The 15,511-nt window shown below is 47.8% G+C and overlaps 1 protein-coding gene across 3 annotated transcripts in view; it reads left to right on the top strand.

Annotated features, from left to right (window-relative positions):
• The window catches only part of Ca-alpha1d (Ca[2+]-channel protein alpha[[1]] subunit D), a 41,557-nt gene that overhangs the window by 12,778 nt on the left and 13,268 nt on the right, over positions 1–15,511 (top strand). For 2 of the 3 annotated variants that reach the window (XM_076320617.1, XM_076320615.1), the window contains exons 17-29: positions 1,362–1,531; positions 1,595–1,701; positions 1,771–1,891; positions 2,413–2,542; positions 2,634–2,800; positions 2,903–2,990; positions 3,569–3,676; positions 13,525–13,577; positions 13,875–14,021; positions 14,406–14,607; positions 14,722–14,991; positions 15,071–15,154; positions 15,233–15,421. In XM_076320617.1, the coding sequence (XP_076176732.1) occupies positions 1,362–1,531; positions 1,595–1,701; positions 1,771–1,891; positions 2,413–2,542; positions 2,634–2,800; positions 2,903–2,990; positions 3,569–3,676; positions 13,525–13,577; positions 13,875–14,021; positions 14,406–14,607; positions 14,722–14,991; positions 15,071–15,154; positions 15,233–15,421 (1,836 nt within the window). Of the gene's footprint in view, positions 1–1,361; positions 1,532–1,594; positions 1,702–1,770; positions 1,892–2,412; positions 2,543–2,633; positions 2,801–2,902; positions 2,991–3,568; positions 3,677–9,470; positions 9,579–13,524; positions 13,578–13,874; positions 14,022–14,405; positions 14,608–14,721; positions 14,992–15,070; positions 15,155–15,232; positions 15,422–15,511 lie in introns of all 3 variants that reach the window. The other variant, XM_076320616.1, reaches the window with a different exon arrangement.

Below are 15,511 nucleotides of genomic sequence, written 5' to 3' on the forward strand. Positions count from 1 at the left end.
ACGATAGGTGTCGCGTTGGCGACTCGCGTCCCAAATTTAGACGAAACGCGACATTCTGCGTGGGAGTCTTCCCGGAAAAATTCGAACGTCGTTATTCCATATGCGTCCGGTTAGCACTCCCGGGGGTCTGAACGTAAACGTTTCAACTTCGAGGCAGGGGTTACAAAGCCGGCGAGAAACTGTTCGTACGTAACAGGTCGACGGAAAAGTAAATTTACACGTTTCGAGAAGGAGAAAGTTTTCGATTCGTGATGCAAGTACCGAGCAACGAAATCGTGCGCTCGACAGTGTCCCGAGATAACACGTTCGGAGGGGTCTCGGTTCGTTTATTTACACTGGTTCGATACGGAAGTGGGATTTCTAGGTCGACCGAGACGTTTCGTCGATCCGAAGAACATAATTGCGCGCAAATCTTGCCACTCGGGGCTTTAATAAAGGAGGCACGCGAGGTTATCTCGCGTCTCCGTTTTAATAAAGCGGTCGGTTACCGAGCCTGATACACGGAGCGAGTCTCTAATCGCGATGCAAGCGAGTAACGGACGATTGCACTTGAAAGTGCAACTCGAAATCGTGGAATCGCGGTGATTTTCGAGTTTTCCGGCGAGGCTCGTTAGGAATATTTCGCGATCGGTGTCCGGTCGGTGTCGGCATCGGTTCGAGAACTGTGTCATCGGCTTTAATCGGTGCGCTTCGATGCTCGCGTAGCCACGGGAGTACAAAACACGCACGCAACATCGAGGCCATCGCAATCGAATACCGATACTCGGTGAATTAAACTTTTTATTGAGAACCATCCGTCGCGCCGTTGTTAGCTCTCTGCCCATCCTGCCGTCTCGCTGGTTCCCATTTTTCTTTCATTTTTCTGTCGTAATGTTTCGTTAACGAACGACTATAAATACACGAGCCAGTTGGAGCGCGAACCTCGCGGCCTGGGGTGGAGAAAAGAGGCCGTTGTTGAACAATAGACGTTGATCCACCGGCGACGGTATCGGCGCGTTCCCGCGTTACTTACCGTTAAAAGTTTAATCATTCGTGATTCGTCGATAAGCTAATGAAAAATCGTTAGCCCTCGAGCGTTAACCCGGCTAGGGTTCCCTTCGTCGTCGCGTGATGTGGAATTTAACGAGCCAATTCAAGGGGGATCGTTTCTAGAACTGTAAACGGGAGGACGACGTCTTTCCAGTTATTAATAAATCGTTTTTAATTCGAATTGAAACGATGCTTCGTAACGTCGTTCGAGCGCTTGGCGAGAAACGGGAGTAAAAATTTCGAGGAAAATTGCTCGGGAACCGCAAAGATCCGCTTAGTAAGGATTGTTCGGTGATTGGAAGAAATTTGAACCGATCGATGCTGGCTTTCAGGCCGAGAAGAACAAATCTCATAGCACGTCGCCGGCGAGGGACGAAGTCAGCGGAGAACAGGGTGACGGTGGCGAAGGAACCGGTGCGGAGGACGAGGGCGGTGTCACCGATCTCGAACAAGATCCCAATGAAACGATGGAGGATTACGAGGCGGCCCTGGACACGGAAACGTAAGTGTCGAGATTGCAATCTCGTCGGTAGCCGGTCGAAAAAATTTACACTTACGATTGCAGATCGGAGAAGAGCGAAGACATGAACACACACGCGAAAGTACGGCTGAACATCGAGTCCGACGAGGAAGTGGAAGAAGAGGAAGAAGCCGAGCACAACGAGATGCACGGTAGTCTTCTTTTCGATGAACAGTCGAATCAGATATTTTTCGTACTTTTAACGATACACGTTTCTTTAGACGATGGCACGGACCAAGGGGTGTCGGCCAGGCCACGCAGAATGTCCGAATTCAATATGGCCACGAAGACACAACCGATCCCGCCCGGTTCGGCTTTTTTTATTTTCTCGCAAACGAACAGGTAACGAGCGCTCGGTTACTCGTTTATTTATTCAATCGACGGAATTGTCCACCGAAGAAAGTGTACAAGAATTTATGTAGCGACGTATCGTACAAGCATCGATACGTTGGAAAGAGATCCAGCCTTTCGAGTAAATAGTTTTCACGGAATCATCGTCGATCTGAATCGATGGTTCCGAAGTTTCTTGTTCGGAAAGAGAGCGATTGTTCGGCGACACAGGAGTCGAAACAAATCGATTCTAAGATCGCGGAGCTATTAATACGATCGTTGGTAATTTGAGAAAGAAAAATATCATCGGCGAAATGTCGTCGAACGTGTATCTGTACATCGAGCGTACTAGACAATAACCAATAAATCAGGGCAGTCTTCGGTTGGACAGTTTCCAGCGTGTTAATGTATTTAACTTGGCGGTGAAATCGAATAACGTTCGTTTACTCCGATCGTGAACCAACGAATTACAAACAGTTATTAAAGATAAAGGATTTTCGAGATCGTTGTACATCGATTTTCTCGCGTTTCAGGTTTCGTGTCTTTTGCCATTGGTTCTGCAATCACGGCTACTTCAGCAACGTGATTCTCGTGTGTATCATGATATCTTCGGCGATGTTGGCGGCCGAAGATCCTTTAAGTGCTTCGTCTTATAGGAATCAGGTAACGAAAACAGTCCACTCGGTTTCGACGCATCGAGGATCGAGAAGCCACGAACGCGATTAACCACGCCTTTCGTTTCTTTCCGTTACAGATATTACAGAATTTCGACTATTTTTTCACCACAGTGTTTACGATCGAGATCTGGCTAAAGATGATCTCATACGGTTTTATCATACACGACGGCGCGTTCTGCCGATCGGCGTTTAACCTGCTCGACCTGTTGGTCGTGTGCTCGTCTCTTATTTCGATGTCTTTCAGGTGAGTGACGCAATTGTTCGTGTACCGTTACCGAATAATAATCTTAAACGTTGTACGGTCGAACTTGGAACGTTTTCGCACTACCGCTGCACGTTATTCCAGCTCCGGTGCGTTCTCCGTTGTGAAGGTCCTCCGCGTGTTGCGTGTCCTGAGGCCTCTGCGCGCCATCAATCGTGCCAAGGGATTAAAGGTATCTTTCTTCGCGTATTTACGACACACGAACGATCGGTAAATTAGCTAAATCGGTCCCACGATACAGCATACGTCCCGTAGTAGATAACGCGTGAATAACGATTCGAACCAAAGTAAATACGTCTGTGCAGTCATTCGGTATCAAATCGAGTCGCGTAACGTTCGAGTAAACGTATCTTAAAGGCTGGCAGAAAATGACTCGTTGAACGTCGTCGGTAGTAATCTGTTCGCAAATCGTTTACCGAACCGGTACCCGTCGTAACGCGATTCGATCGTTCGAAATTTCGCGGAGAGCTCGATCGATTCGTCTCTACGCGTTTTGTTCGTTAGAAAGAGTTTCGCGCGCAAACGCGTAAATCTTGTGTTTCCTCTTCGCGAAATTTCCCGCGCGACTCGCAGAGTAATATGCTGACACGAAAGTCACCGATTTAAAGCAGAGAAAAAAAAAAAAAAGTATAAACAATGTAAGAAAACGATAAAGAGAAACGAGAGGTAACCGACGTGATAAATTAGTCGGCACACGTTAATCCCGTTTCCAATGGAGCGGATCTACATTATGATTAATGTTGAACCCAGCACGTAGTACAGTGCGTCATCGTAGCGGTAAAGACTATCGGAAACATAGTCCTCGTCACCAGCCTCCTGCAGTTCGTGTTCGCCGTCATTGGCGTACAACTGTTCAAGGTAGGATCGCCAGGCCCCGCACACTAAAAACGGTCCTGGGACATTCCTTCTGAACCTCTCGTAGTACACTAGAGTGGCATAATATATACAACCAAAACCCCCAAAAAACCCCCACCCCCCACCCCCCAGCCCCACAGTCTGTCGTTTACCCGTCAGCCCTTTCTTACGATCCGATATGTATCGTCATATCTACGTTCATTCATTACCGCTCACATACGTTTAACGCAACGCCAAAATAATTTCACCATCACCAAATTTATCTCACAACTACCAAATTCGTCTCTACCACCTCGGTACGCCTTTGCTCGACATCCCGACAACCTTTTTCGACGATTATTCGCGCGAGTCACGAGTCACGCACCGGCGTTTACGCGATCTCTGCCGGTCGGTCGTTCGGTCGGTCGGAGGGTAGAAAGAAACGTCGAATTCAGCTTCCCGCGCTGAACTGCGCGCGCGTTGGTACTATGATCGATTCGTCGATGGTTTTTGCTTCGCAACGCTATCGAGCAAGTTTTGTCGCTCGTTCGACGAGTCCGAGACACCGTTGTCGTTTGCAAACGCGCGCGTATCTCGAGTACAGGAAAAACGGGATCCCGCGAGGCAAAGTTTTTTTCGCGCGGCACGTTACGCGTCCGTGGCTCGGCGATCGGTCGTTTACGGTAAATAATCGTCGAGAGGTGCGGGCACGAGGCAGACGTTGTTTTTTCCGACAAATGCACCTTTGGGTATCTTCCCTGTGAAACAAGCTGTGTTACGTGTAATTTAATCATTGGGTTTCTTGTCTCGACATTCTCTCCCCGATACCTCTCACCGAAACCACTCTCGGTTTCTTCTTTCCCTTGAACGTTTGTTTTTGTTTGTCTTTTCCCACCGATACGTGTCACACCCAATCGAGTCGAACGACTGCCCTCGTTCGAGACACTTTTACGCCGACTCCTTTCAATCCCACGATGGCTTCCGGGCGAACCTTTAACGCGCTAATCGCCGTCTAATAAACGAGCTTGACCCGTTTTCTTTCCCGTCTACTACGTAGCTTAGAGTTTGCTTTGATTTGAATTCACTCTGGTTTGGATCACTTTGTATCGATTGGCGATCGTTCGGCGTAAAGGCTGTTCCATGGGGGCACGAGACGCGACCAACTTTTCACTCGAGAAAGAAAACGTTCGCTCATCGTCCAACGACACTCCCGCCGTGGAGTTTCATTTTCACGTTTCGCGCGAGGGACGGACGTAACGATTCATCGTACGATGCTGAAACTCGATAACGATATACAACTCGTGCGACAGCTTGGCGCTGCCGTGAAAAATCTGTGAAAAATCTCTCGCGCCACAGACGCGACGAACGACCGTTCGATTCGAGTTTCGAAACGGAAGCGTATCGATCGTCGCGTCCACGGATAAAAAGACGTCCGTACGTCTGCTCGTGTCGACGCAGAGTGCGACGAATCGTTACGTCCGTAGCCTCCGATGACAAGACGGTGGAAACAACGAGAGCACGAGCAATTTTGTATTTTTCCTCGTGTACGCGTACGCGTCTGAGACCGAGACCGACGATCGTTGAATCTTTTCGCGAATGAAACGCACGGTTTTTTTCCTCCGTTACCATTAATGGGATTCTTTGTCTTTGGAATAGTATAAAAAGGCATTCTCGGACCAAGAGAGTCTATCATGGTGGTACAGAAGAGACCGACCGTAATGGAAGCCGATCTCTTTCACTTTCTATCATTTTCTTTCGTGCGAGAACACGTTATTACGCTACGATCACGGCATGCCGGATATATCGAGTAGTGTGCGACCATTCACGTACATACACAGTAGACGAGCGACCGGGGGGAGATGAGATGATGGTAACTCAAAGTAGACAGAGACGAAGCGAAAATTATCGTCGCATACGTGTCGACGTGTGGCTATGCCCGCGCGTACACACATGCGCACGTATGCGTCACTGACGGAGTAAACGATTGCGAAAACTATTCGGCTTTTCGCAAGGTCCATCGTGCCCTTGAGCCTTTCGACTTTGGCTTTCGTGTCTTCGTTTATTTCTCCTTTGTCTGGACACCTACGACTTTCTTTGCCTCTCTTTTTCTCGTCTCTCACGTCTCTTCCCACTTTTATCTCTCGCTGTCTTCCTATTTTTCTTTTTGCCTTCACTTCGCTGCTCAAGACTCTGTATAGCTGGAAGACTGGATATCAGACACACGTACTCACAGAGAGACACGTAGAGAAACGAACGCGCGTAATCTGTCACGTGGTAACGGGAACGGTGAATGTTGTCGTGCGCGATGTCTCGGGCCGGAAACGGAGATCCGATTGCTTCTTAACGGAAAGCACAGTCACCCGTTAACGAGACATTTCGGATGGCAACGGATAATCGAGCCTGAACGTGTGCTTCCGAGACAGTGACATCGACACCACCAAACATAGACATAGACATAGACATTGACACGGACACGGACACGAGCAGTCGACCAATCGTCGAAACACACGCAGAAAAACTCACGCAGGCTTCGTGGTTAAAACTGATAGTAGAGGATTGTTTGACAATTGCATGCTTGTGCCGGCTGAGCGTTGCAGTGGTGTGTCGCTATATTAACACGAGAGAAAGGAAAGGAAAGGGAAAGAAAAACAGGGCAGTTCCGTGAATCTCCCGAATCTCGCGAATCTCGCGTATCTTGAGCATCGACGGGATTCCAGAAAGAGCATGGAAGAGAGGGAAGAGAGTCCCGCACGCATGGGACCGGTTTTCCCTTACGCCGAGTAACGCGTCCTTTAATTTTCTCGAACCCCATAATTGCTGCAAAACGAAGCATCACGGCGCTTCTCTGTCCGGTACACTCGTAGGGTTTTGTCGATTCGTGTCCCGATTCGTCGTCACGGTCGATCGGAACCGATCGAGCCACAATTTCGCTCCGGATGGCCACGAGATGAGCCTCGACTCTTGGTTCGTCGACTGTGTCCGCGATTCTTTTAATTCTCGTCGATTCGTCGAGTCGTTTATCTTCGTCGAGCACGTTCCCGCGATCCGTAGACTTTGCCTCGCGCGAAGCGTCATTGATTTTTCCTCGAGAGAACGCTCGAGCCTCCGATCTGATCGGTCAATCGAGTAACACGTTTCGCTGCCGCGGTATCGTAACGATTAACGACGGGACTAATATTTTTTTTCGCAACGCGACTCGAATTCAACGTTCGTGGAAATTCGACTGGTCCCGAACGGTACAGTTTCCAAGTGTACACGTCCCAAGAGAGAGAGAGAGAACTACACTCGATCCTTAGACTTTGCTTACACTCGAATTCGACTTTTAAACCGAAAGGTGCACCGTGACATACTTCGAAGACGCGAAAATTGCAATTGTTCGAACGAGGGATCCTGCTAGGACCGAGAATAACTAACGTCATCGACGTTTTTCTCTTAAGTACTCGTTCACTTGTACGTCTTACCATCGACATGGAAGCAATCGTATCAGTCCCGTCGTTAGCAAAGTAACAAGTCTGTCCTTGTGTGCCGTGCCTTTTTCAAGTTTTTCAACTCTTTCACGAATCGAATTTCGCGGCAGCGAAAGCGTCGACGATCCAAAGTATTCGAATACCCGGTTTCCACGGTCTGGAATCCAGAGAACGGGTACTTCCACCGAGAAGAATCGTGATCGATTTGGAAACTGTTTCTCACGGATATTCAATCTCGTTTCGTAACTCGAGTAACGCGAGATACCGCAGCAACGGTTCCGGAAGTAAACGAATGAACACAGAACGGCAGAACGACGAAGCAAAGTTCGATGCTCGTAAAAAGTTAGAGAGTGACTTCGTTAGACGAGTCGTAGTATAGTTTTACCGTTCGTAAAATTTTTCGTCGCTGCACTTAATTAGCCTTAGACAGAGCCAGACTAACTATGTAGTCGGACGTCGTAGTTTCGTGCGTATCGATCGCTTTACCATTACACGCTCTCTGACAATGACACCATACACACGCATCGTACAGACGCGCATATACACACACGTACACACGTATACGTACACGCACACACCGTGGAACACAACGGTGCGTCTCAACCCACGTCGATGCATCGATGGTTCGCGCGAGGAATGTATCCAACGAGAAACCAAGACCCGCGAGATACTCGTGCTCGCTTGTTCTTCGACTTCGAATAGATCGTTCGAAGCTCCATGGGTACACCTTCCGTTGAACTTTGCACTTTGACGTTGGACGGGACACGATTCGTGTCTTTGAATACGAAAAAGAAAATGTCTGGTACAAAATAAAAGACAGCGCGGTTGCAAACGATGCGGAGAGGTTGAATCGGTAGGGTGGACGATCGATGGGTTTTTCGATGAGAAATTGGGCCCGTTGAGAGAGGCAAAAAAGAAACGGAAGGGGCGTGTCCATGGAGCGTTGGAATGCAAGTTGCGTTCGAGAACGATGTAGACGGTCGAAGAAACTCGAGGGACTCGGGTGCTATTCGAGCGCCCGTTTCGAGTTCGAGGGCGTGCGAGAGGGTGAAAATGCATCGCTCAGGAACGCAACGACGTTTTACGCGTACGAGCGTCACGGGATATCTTCGTAGGCAACGACGAGAGCCGATAAACCTCGACGTTATTCGAGCGGTGTCCGAGCGAAGCAAACACCGATTAACTTCGATCTAGCTCCTAACGCGTTTGTGTTGTTCTTTTTTTTCCTTTTGGTTGACACTGGTTTCCCGACTAATAAGGTTGACATTTACCGATCGATAAACTCTTTCGAGCCGCTTCCGGAGATTAAAGCGAATATTATAAGCCGGACGGGAAATGTCGTCGGAACTTTAAAGGTTTTTTCCAAAGCTACGCGCGCTCAGGCCGCGAGTTCACCACGCGGTAACATTTAACGCGATGTAAACGCGTCGAGTTCTATTTACGACGCCGGCGACCTTTTCGATCATTTTAACGAGCGAGGAGACGTCTCGAAATCGAACGTTTAATCGTTCCACGCGTACCGGAAGAAGAAACGTTTCGGTCCGCGAATCGTTCCGACGGTTAAAGACGGATGTAAACGTCCCCGACCCAACAACGAAGCGAGACAATCACGATCGAACGTTTCGAAGATTAGATTCGATGAGGAAGTATCTCGCGCGTGGCCCCCTCCCCATAGGTGCATTGCCGAGAAAAAACATCGAGCACTGGTGGGTTGGATGGATGGCGAGGGCTTAGTTCACGATTTAACAGACCGAGTCTAAGAGTCTACGTCGAAAAAAAAAAAAACATAAAAAACAAACAAAAATGAAGCAAGAGAGCCACGGGTTAAGAGGATCGTCCTTGAAAGTTTCGAGAGTCGTTAAGAGACACCGTGTCGCGAGATTTCGACGAACTCGCGACAGAAAAATATGTCCGCGAGTCTCCCCGCCGACGCGGCTCGAGGCGACAACGACAGCGAAAAGAGATGGAATTTATTATCCATGGTCCAGCAAAGACCGTACGAACGGACGAAAGGGACGTGAGCGTTTCGGAGACCGTCCGATGATAACGAAACCGAAGGCCAACGAACGAGGAACGGAAACGCAGAACCGTTGGGAAACAACGTTCGCAAATAGCATTCCCGAATCCAACCGCCCCTTAGCCCCACAGCCCCATAGCCCCGCTAGCCCAATAGCCCCACAGACCCCATTTGAAAAAAAGCCAGCTCCAAGAGCGAATACTAGCCGACCCCTCGATTAATGCTACTTTGTATTTTTTTTGTTTTCTCTTTCTGTCTGTCTGTCTCACGATCCCGTGTTCCCCGCTGTGCTCGCTCGCCCTGCTCACCTGCCCTGAACCAACTACGTAAAAAGTACGTAGTGAAGTGTGTGATTGTCGCCATTAAAACGATCGGCAACATTATGTTGGTCACCTATCTCCTACAGTTCATGTTCGCTGTTATCGGGGTACAGCTGTTTAAGGTAAACGCCAACCACTTAGAAAGATTTAAACTAAGCAAATCTACTTCGAGAGAACTTCTAATTCTCTACTTCTACTTTTAATCTACTTGTTTCTGGTTTCGTACTTTCTTTATCTGTTCTTTCACGTTTTTTTCTTTTACCGTTTCCGTTCTCTTTTCTTTCTCTCTATTTTTTTTTTGTTATTTTTTTATTTTCTTTATCGTTATTATTTTTTGTCGTGTCTTCTTTCTTTTTTCATTATTTTTTCGTTCACTCGTTTTTTGTTTCTTCGTCGTTGCGCTTTGTCGTCGACGTCAGGCGGATGGCCTCGCGTTACAAACCGGAAGCTTCGAAATGCGCGTCGTTGCGCGCGGCCAGGAAATTGAAATTTCCCTCGCGAAATACGGGGTGACGGCGCGATTCGCGGATGCGAGGAAATTACCGATTGCCGTTCACCGATCGTTCCCTATCTCGACGATCGATCACGGAAATCCACCGTGTTTTCACGACCGTATCGGTCACGGAGATATCCGCTTTTCGACACGCCCGTGACTCTTTTATACGGTGTCCCGTGATTTCCGCTGAATCGAGACGAAATTGAATCGAAAACGTACAACGAAATCCGTTCGTGGAGAATCTTCGTTCCACGATGACCGATTCGGAAAAAGAACCACCAATTCGTTGTAAAACTCGCCTACGATGGATTCCAAATATTTTCACTCGCAAATATTCTCTACCTGTACGACGCGCATCGGCACCGTGTAATTGCTCAATTTCGTAACACCCTGATGCGATTCATTCATCGAACTAGCATTGAACTCGTAATTCGCAACTACCACCCCGTGGTTCGCGAGACGCTGTTGCACGCTGATCGGTCGCAACGTCCACCCGAGATTTTCCATCGATCCGATTAGTCTTTCTCGATCCTTGTTCGGTCTCTACAAAGGGAGAATATCGGCGAATATCGTGCGTCGATCGGTATCCTCCGCGCGAACCATTACGACCGATATACGGGGGACTACGGTCAGCCAGGATCGCGAGCTCGAGCATGAAACTGGGACGTTGATCGATTAACCTGGTCGAGGATACTGGTGGTTGCTGCCAATATTACCCTTTGCGGAGCGTCTCTGCGTTCACGATAACACCCTCGAGCACGGTAACACGCTGCATAACGATTTAACGCTTCGCCAAGAAAACCGGGTGGGGCTCGAATGGTTCGTCCGATAGTGATATATAATACATACTCGCCGTACGACTTGACGAATGCTTCATAGTATCAAAATTCGGATAGAGATAAAGAGAGAAAGATTGAGAGAGAGAGTGAGAGAGAGAGAGAGATGAGATACGAGGGAGTGAGAGAGAAATGGGGAGCCAAGAGAGAGTGAGAGCGAGAGAGGGAGAGAAAGACTCGTTTAACAAATAGGCATGCAAGTTTCGCTGTATAGGTGAGAATGAAGCTTTGATCGTAGTGCATGCTGGTTGTACGCGTACATACACCGAAACCACCAGTCACCGCTGCTGACATGGCAACACCAACTTACCAGACTCTGCGCTCTTTTCCAAATAAGTATATCGCGAAACTCTCGCAAAACTTTCCGAAAGATGGGAAGCTCGCGACGGAGGGAATGCATCGTAAAAGGGCGTGCCTGTCTTTAGAAATTCTTTTCACGGCGATCGATTTTGATCCCTCTCTCTTTTTTTCAATCTTTTTCGTTTGACTCGGCAATTTACGAGATTATCGCAACACGTTTGTCCGCGTTCGTTGCAACGCAGAGTCGTTAAAAATTCATCGTTCGCGGAAACATTTCGTCGTGTATTTTCCGTCGCGAAGATTCGATCGTTCGCATTCCGTCGGGCGGGTTTTTAATTCGTCCGGCCATTCGGTTTCTCGAGAGGACGTTTCTTGCCATGTCTCGAGAGGTAGACGGTCCCGCAAAACGAGATTCAAAGTAGAGAACCATTCAAGCGTAGAAGTGCACATACTCGTAGACGGTTAAAGTGGCTTTCAGGTGTTACGCTAACCCTTAGACTTCTATATAATTCGCGGCAACGTAGTTACGGAACACGAAATAACATAGAAAGAAACATTCACAAATGGTCACCGTGTACACTAGTTCGAAGCCAGCGATCCGAAGCAACCGAGACGTAGAATCGAACGATCGGTCGGTGATAGCGAACACGGCTTTGGATTTTGCTTATCGAGAACTCCTCGAAACGAATCTCGCGATTACGTTTCACACGGTGTACGTAATCGGTGCACGAAGCTCGTTTCCTTTCTTTCCGTTCGCAATTCGCAATTAACCGTGAACGTTGTTCCGACTACTAATAGACCTAAAAAGATGAAGCATCCTTGACCCGCGTAACACGAAATCCACACCCACGAAAGGGAGGCGAAACGAACGGTCAGGAAACCCACGCTGCGTTCGGTGTTTTCTCCAAAATTTTTATTCAAACGGTGGGAAAAATCATTGGTCGTCGTAGCGTCCTCGTTCGGTAAAATACGATCTCTGGGCAAAGATCGTGGTTCGACGCACAGGGATCGTTTCGCGTCGTTTCTAACGAAAGATTCCCTTTCGCGAATGACCGACGAGAAATCGACGTGCTTCGATTCAAGACGTTAGGACGCATTATCGTTGATCGTGTGAATTCGTCCAGAGGAACTCCGAGAAGAATCGTCGCTTCGGAGCACGCTTCGCTTACCTTCTACGGTTTTCCTCCACTTTGTTTCGAGTATCACCTTTAGAATCTTAGAAATCGATTTATTTATTCGTCTCGGTTACGAAGGAGATCGGCCGAGCGGTGCGGTAAGATCGATGCATGCACAGAATTGAAATTTATCGCGCCAGAGGGTCGATTCTATTCATAACCAAAAGGAGTAAATAAATAAATATAGGAAAACCCTTCGATCTTTAGCTCTCCTGAACGTTAAAGTTCGAGTCTCGTGGTTCACAAAGAGAACCGAGCGACGATTCTCCCCGTGAATTTAATTACGCCGCTTCTGTACGAGCCACGATACGTATCGCCTGTGCTTTTTGACTTGCAAGCAATTATGGACGGAACAAAACCAGCAAACAATTCGGAACGCCGACAAATCTTCGACGTATTTCTCGTACGCAGGGTGTTCCCGTGACATTCCGTGCTTTGTCAACGAAACGATCGACTACGAATCTGGTAACGAAATTGACTTCAAACGCATCGTTTATTCGTAAACGAAAAAAAGAAAAAATTGTTCGACGGGACGCGAGACAGACGCTTCTTCCACGAAGCAGGGAGATCTTTCCCTCGACGAGCATTCCTATCGAACGCTTAAACAATATATACCGTCCAAACGTCGATCGCTCGTAGGAGAGGCCGTGAGAACGATTTTCTGGACTCTTGATTCTACCCGTGCACGACCCACGTCGCTCGATCGACGTAGGCCAAACGAGACAGCCTGCATCACGGCGTACCTTGTCGTGTATATGTATATATACATATATGTATACCTATGTATATATATATATATATATATATATGTATATGTATATGTATATGTATATGTATATGTATATGTATATACATGTATATGTATATATATACATAATCTGTGTATTATATGTGCACGCCGAACGGAATGCTTTTCTTTTCCCTATCACTTCACGATTTTTCTTTGATCTTTCCTTTACTTTTGCTCGATCACTCGCTGCTACATGACTACTTTGCTCTAGCAAGAGAATGGCCAATTAACGAGATGCTGTTTTCGTTCTATCGACGAGCGTCACCGGTACTCTTGACTCGCAGTTTTCCTCGTCTACGACGATATTCGTTGATCGCGATCGTTCGTCGGACTGATTATACGAACCGATGTCTCGACTTGGTCGTCAAGAGTATCGGAAACGTCTCGTGGCTTTTGAAACTTTGCGCGAAGCCTCTTGTCCGCTTCTCACAGCAATTTGCGTCGCATTAATGGGTCTCTTGTATTATATAGGGGAAATTTTTCTATTGTTCCGATGCATCGAAAATGACGAAAGAAGAGTGCCAGTAAGTTTACTCGACGAATACAAGTATCGAGTGGTGTATCGTTCACTATGGTCGCCGCACGGAACCGTGTCGCTCGATTCGGCCAAACGAGCAAACGATTGTCTTCGCTCGTGATAATGATCGCAACGAGAACGATAAAGAACATTCCGTGAATTGAGTCTCGTGGAAGATTTTCGTGGAAATTGCTCTTACGAGTATTCATCGAAAGTCAAACGGTGACGATATTGACGATACCCCAACGAGCATAGAAAGTGGACCGAGATTGGACAACGTCTCTCGAAATACTGCTACTTTCAGGGGCACGTACCTCGAATTCGACAACGGAAACATCAACAAGCCGGTGATGAAGGAGAGAAACTGGGGCCAGAACCGTTTCCATTTCGACGACGTCGCTAAAGCGATGCTCACGCTCTTCACCGTTTCGACATTCGAGGGCTGGCCGTCGTAAGTAAGCTCGCGTCGCGCCGATTCGCATAAACTTTACTCTCCTTTACCTCCTACGAAACGAGGAGGTTACCTCCTCCTTCGTTCACCGCGGAAGCGAAACGCGTATCTTTCAATTCTTCCGAGTGTTTCCGTTTCAAGATCCACTAGTGGAACGAGTTCGACGCATTGTTGACCGGTTACTTCCGGCGACAACTAAAGTCGTTTCACCGAAACTTGCGCTACTTTCGTTGGAGTCTACCTTTGCGAACGCAAAACGAATCGATCGTCGGTGAACAACGATCGATAACGATCGAGATCCGTATTTTCGTCGGTCAACGATGCGTCACGGAAGAGAATTCGGAGCAGTCGGTGCGCATCGCTTAGCGTTTTCTCTCCCAACAGATTGCTAGACGTGTCGATCGACTCTAACAAGGAGGATCATGGACCAATTCATAATTTTCGGCCGATAGTGGCCGCTTACTACATCATTTACATCATTATCATAGCATTCTTCATGGTGAACATCTTCGTTGGTTTCGTTATTGTCACTTTCCAGAACGAGGGTGAGCAAGAGTACAAAAACTGCGAGCTCGATAAGAATCAGGTGAGTGGACCGTTTCGAAAGGTTTCTCCTCAAATTTCGTCGGAAATTCGATTTTCCACGCGATGCGCCGAGTCCCTGCACGCGCGTACACGTTTTCCCGAATTGAATGCGCAGCGAAACTGCATCGAGTTCGCGTTAAAAGCGAAGCCAGTGCGGCGATACATACCGAAGCATCGAATACAGTACAAAGTTTGGTGGTTCGTCACCTCTCAGCCGTTCGAGTACACCATTTTCACTCTGATCATGATCAACACCGTGACGCTGGCGATGAAGTTCTATCGGCAACCGGAGATATACACAGAGGCGTTGGACGTCCTCAACATGATCTTCACCGCGGTCTTTGCTCTGGAATTCATCTTCAAGCTGGCGGCCTTTCGGTTCAAGGTACGATCGAATCGAATTACCCGTTTTCGGATAAATTTTCATTGAAAAATGACGCGTGAAACGCGAACCTTGCTCGTAGAATTACTTCGGTGACGCGTGGAACGTCTTCGACTTCATCATCGTCCTCGGAAGTTTCATCGACATCGTATACTCGGAAGTGAACGTAAGTTTATCGAGGATTCGAGTCGGCTAAGGGAGCGAGAAAAGGAACGCGATTTGATTCGAGAACTGAAACTTTCAGCCCGGTTCGACCATCATTTCCATTAACTTCTTTCGACTGTTTCGTGTGATGCGGCTGGTGAAGCTGTTGAGCAGAGGGGAAGGCATCAGGACGCTTCTCTGGACATTCATTAAATCCTTCCAAGCTCTGCCCTACGTAGCTCTACTTATTATAATGCTATTTTTTATTTATGCCGTGATAGGTATGCAGGTGAGCGATCGATTAAAAAATATACGTCGAGAGAAGGAGAGTGGCGCGGTCGTGGGAATAGAGAAGGTCAGAAAGCTACGTTTGTTTCGC

This window comes from Ptiloglossa arizonensis, chromosome 9, assembly GCF_051014685.1.
Source record: "Ptiloglossa arizonensis isolate GNS036 chromosome 9, iyPtiAriz1_principal, whole genome shotgun sequence".
Classification (NCBI taxonomy): domain Eukaryota; kingdom Metazoa; phylum Arthropoda; class Insecta; order Hymenoptera; family Colletidae; genus Ptiloglossa; species Ptiloglossa arizonensis.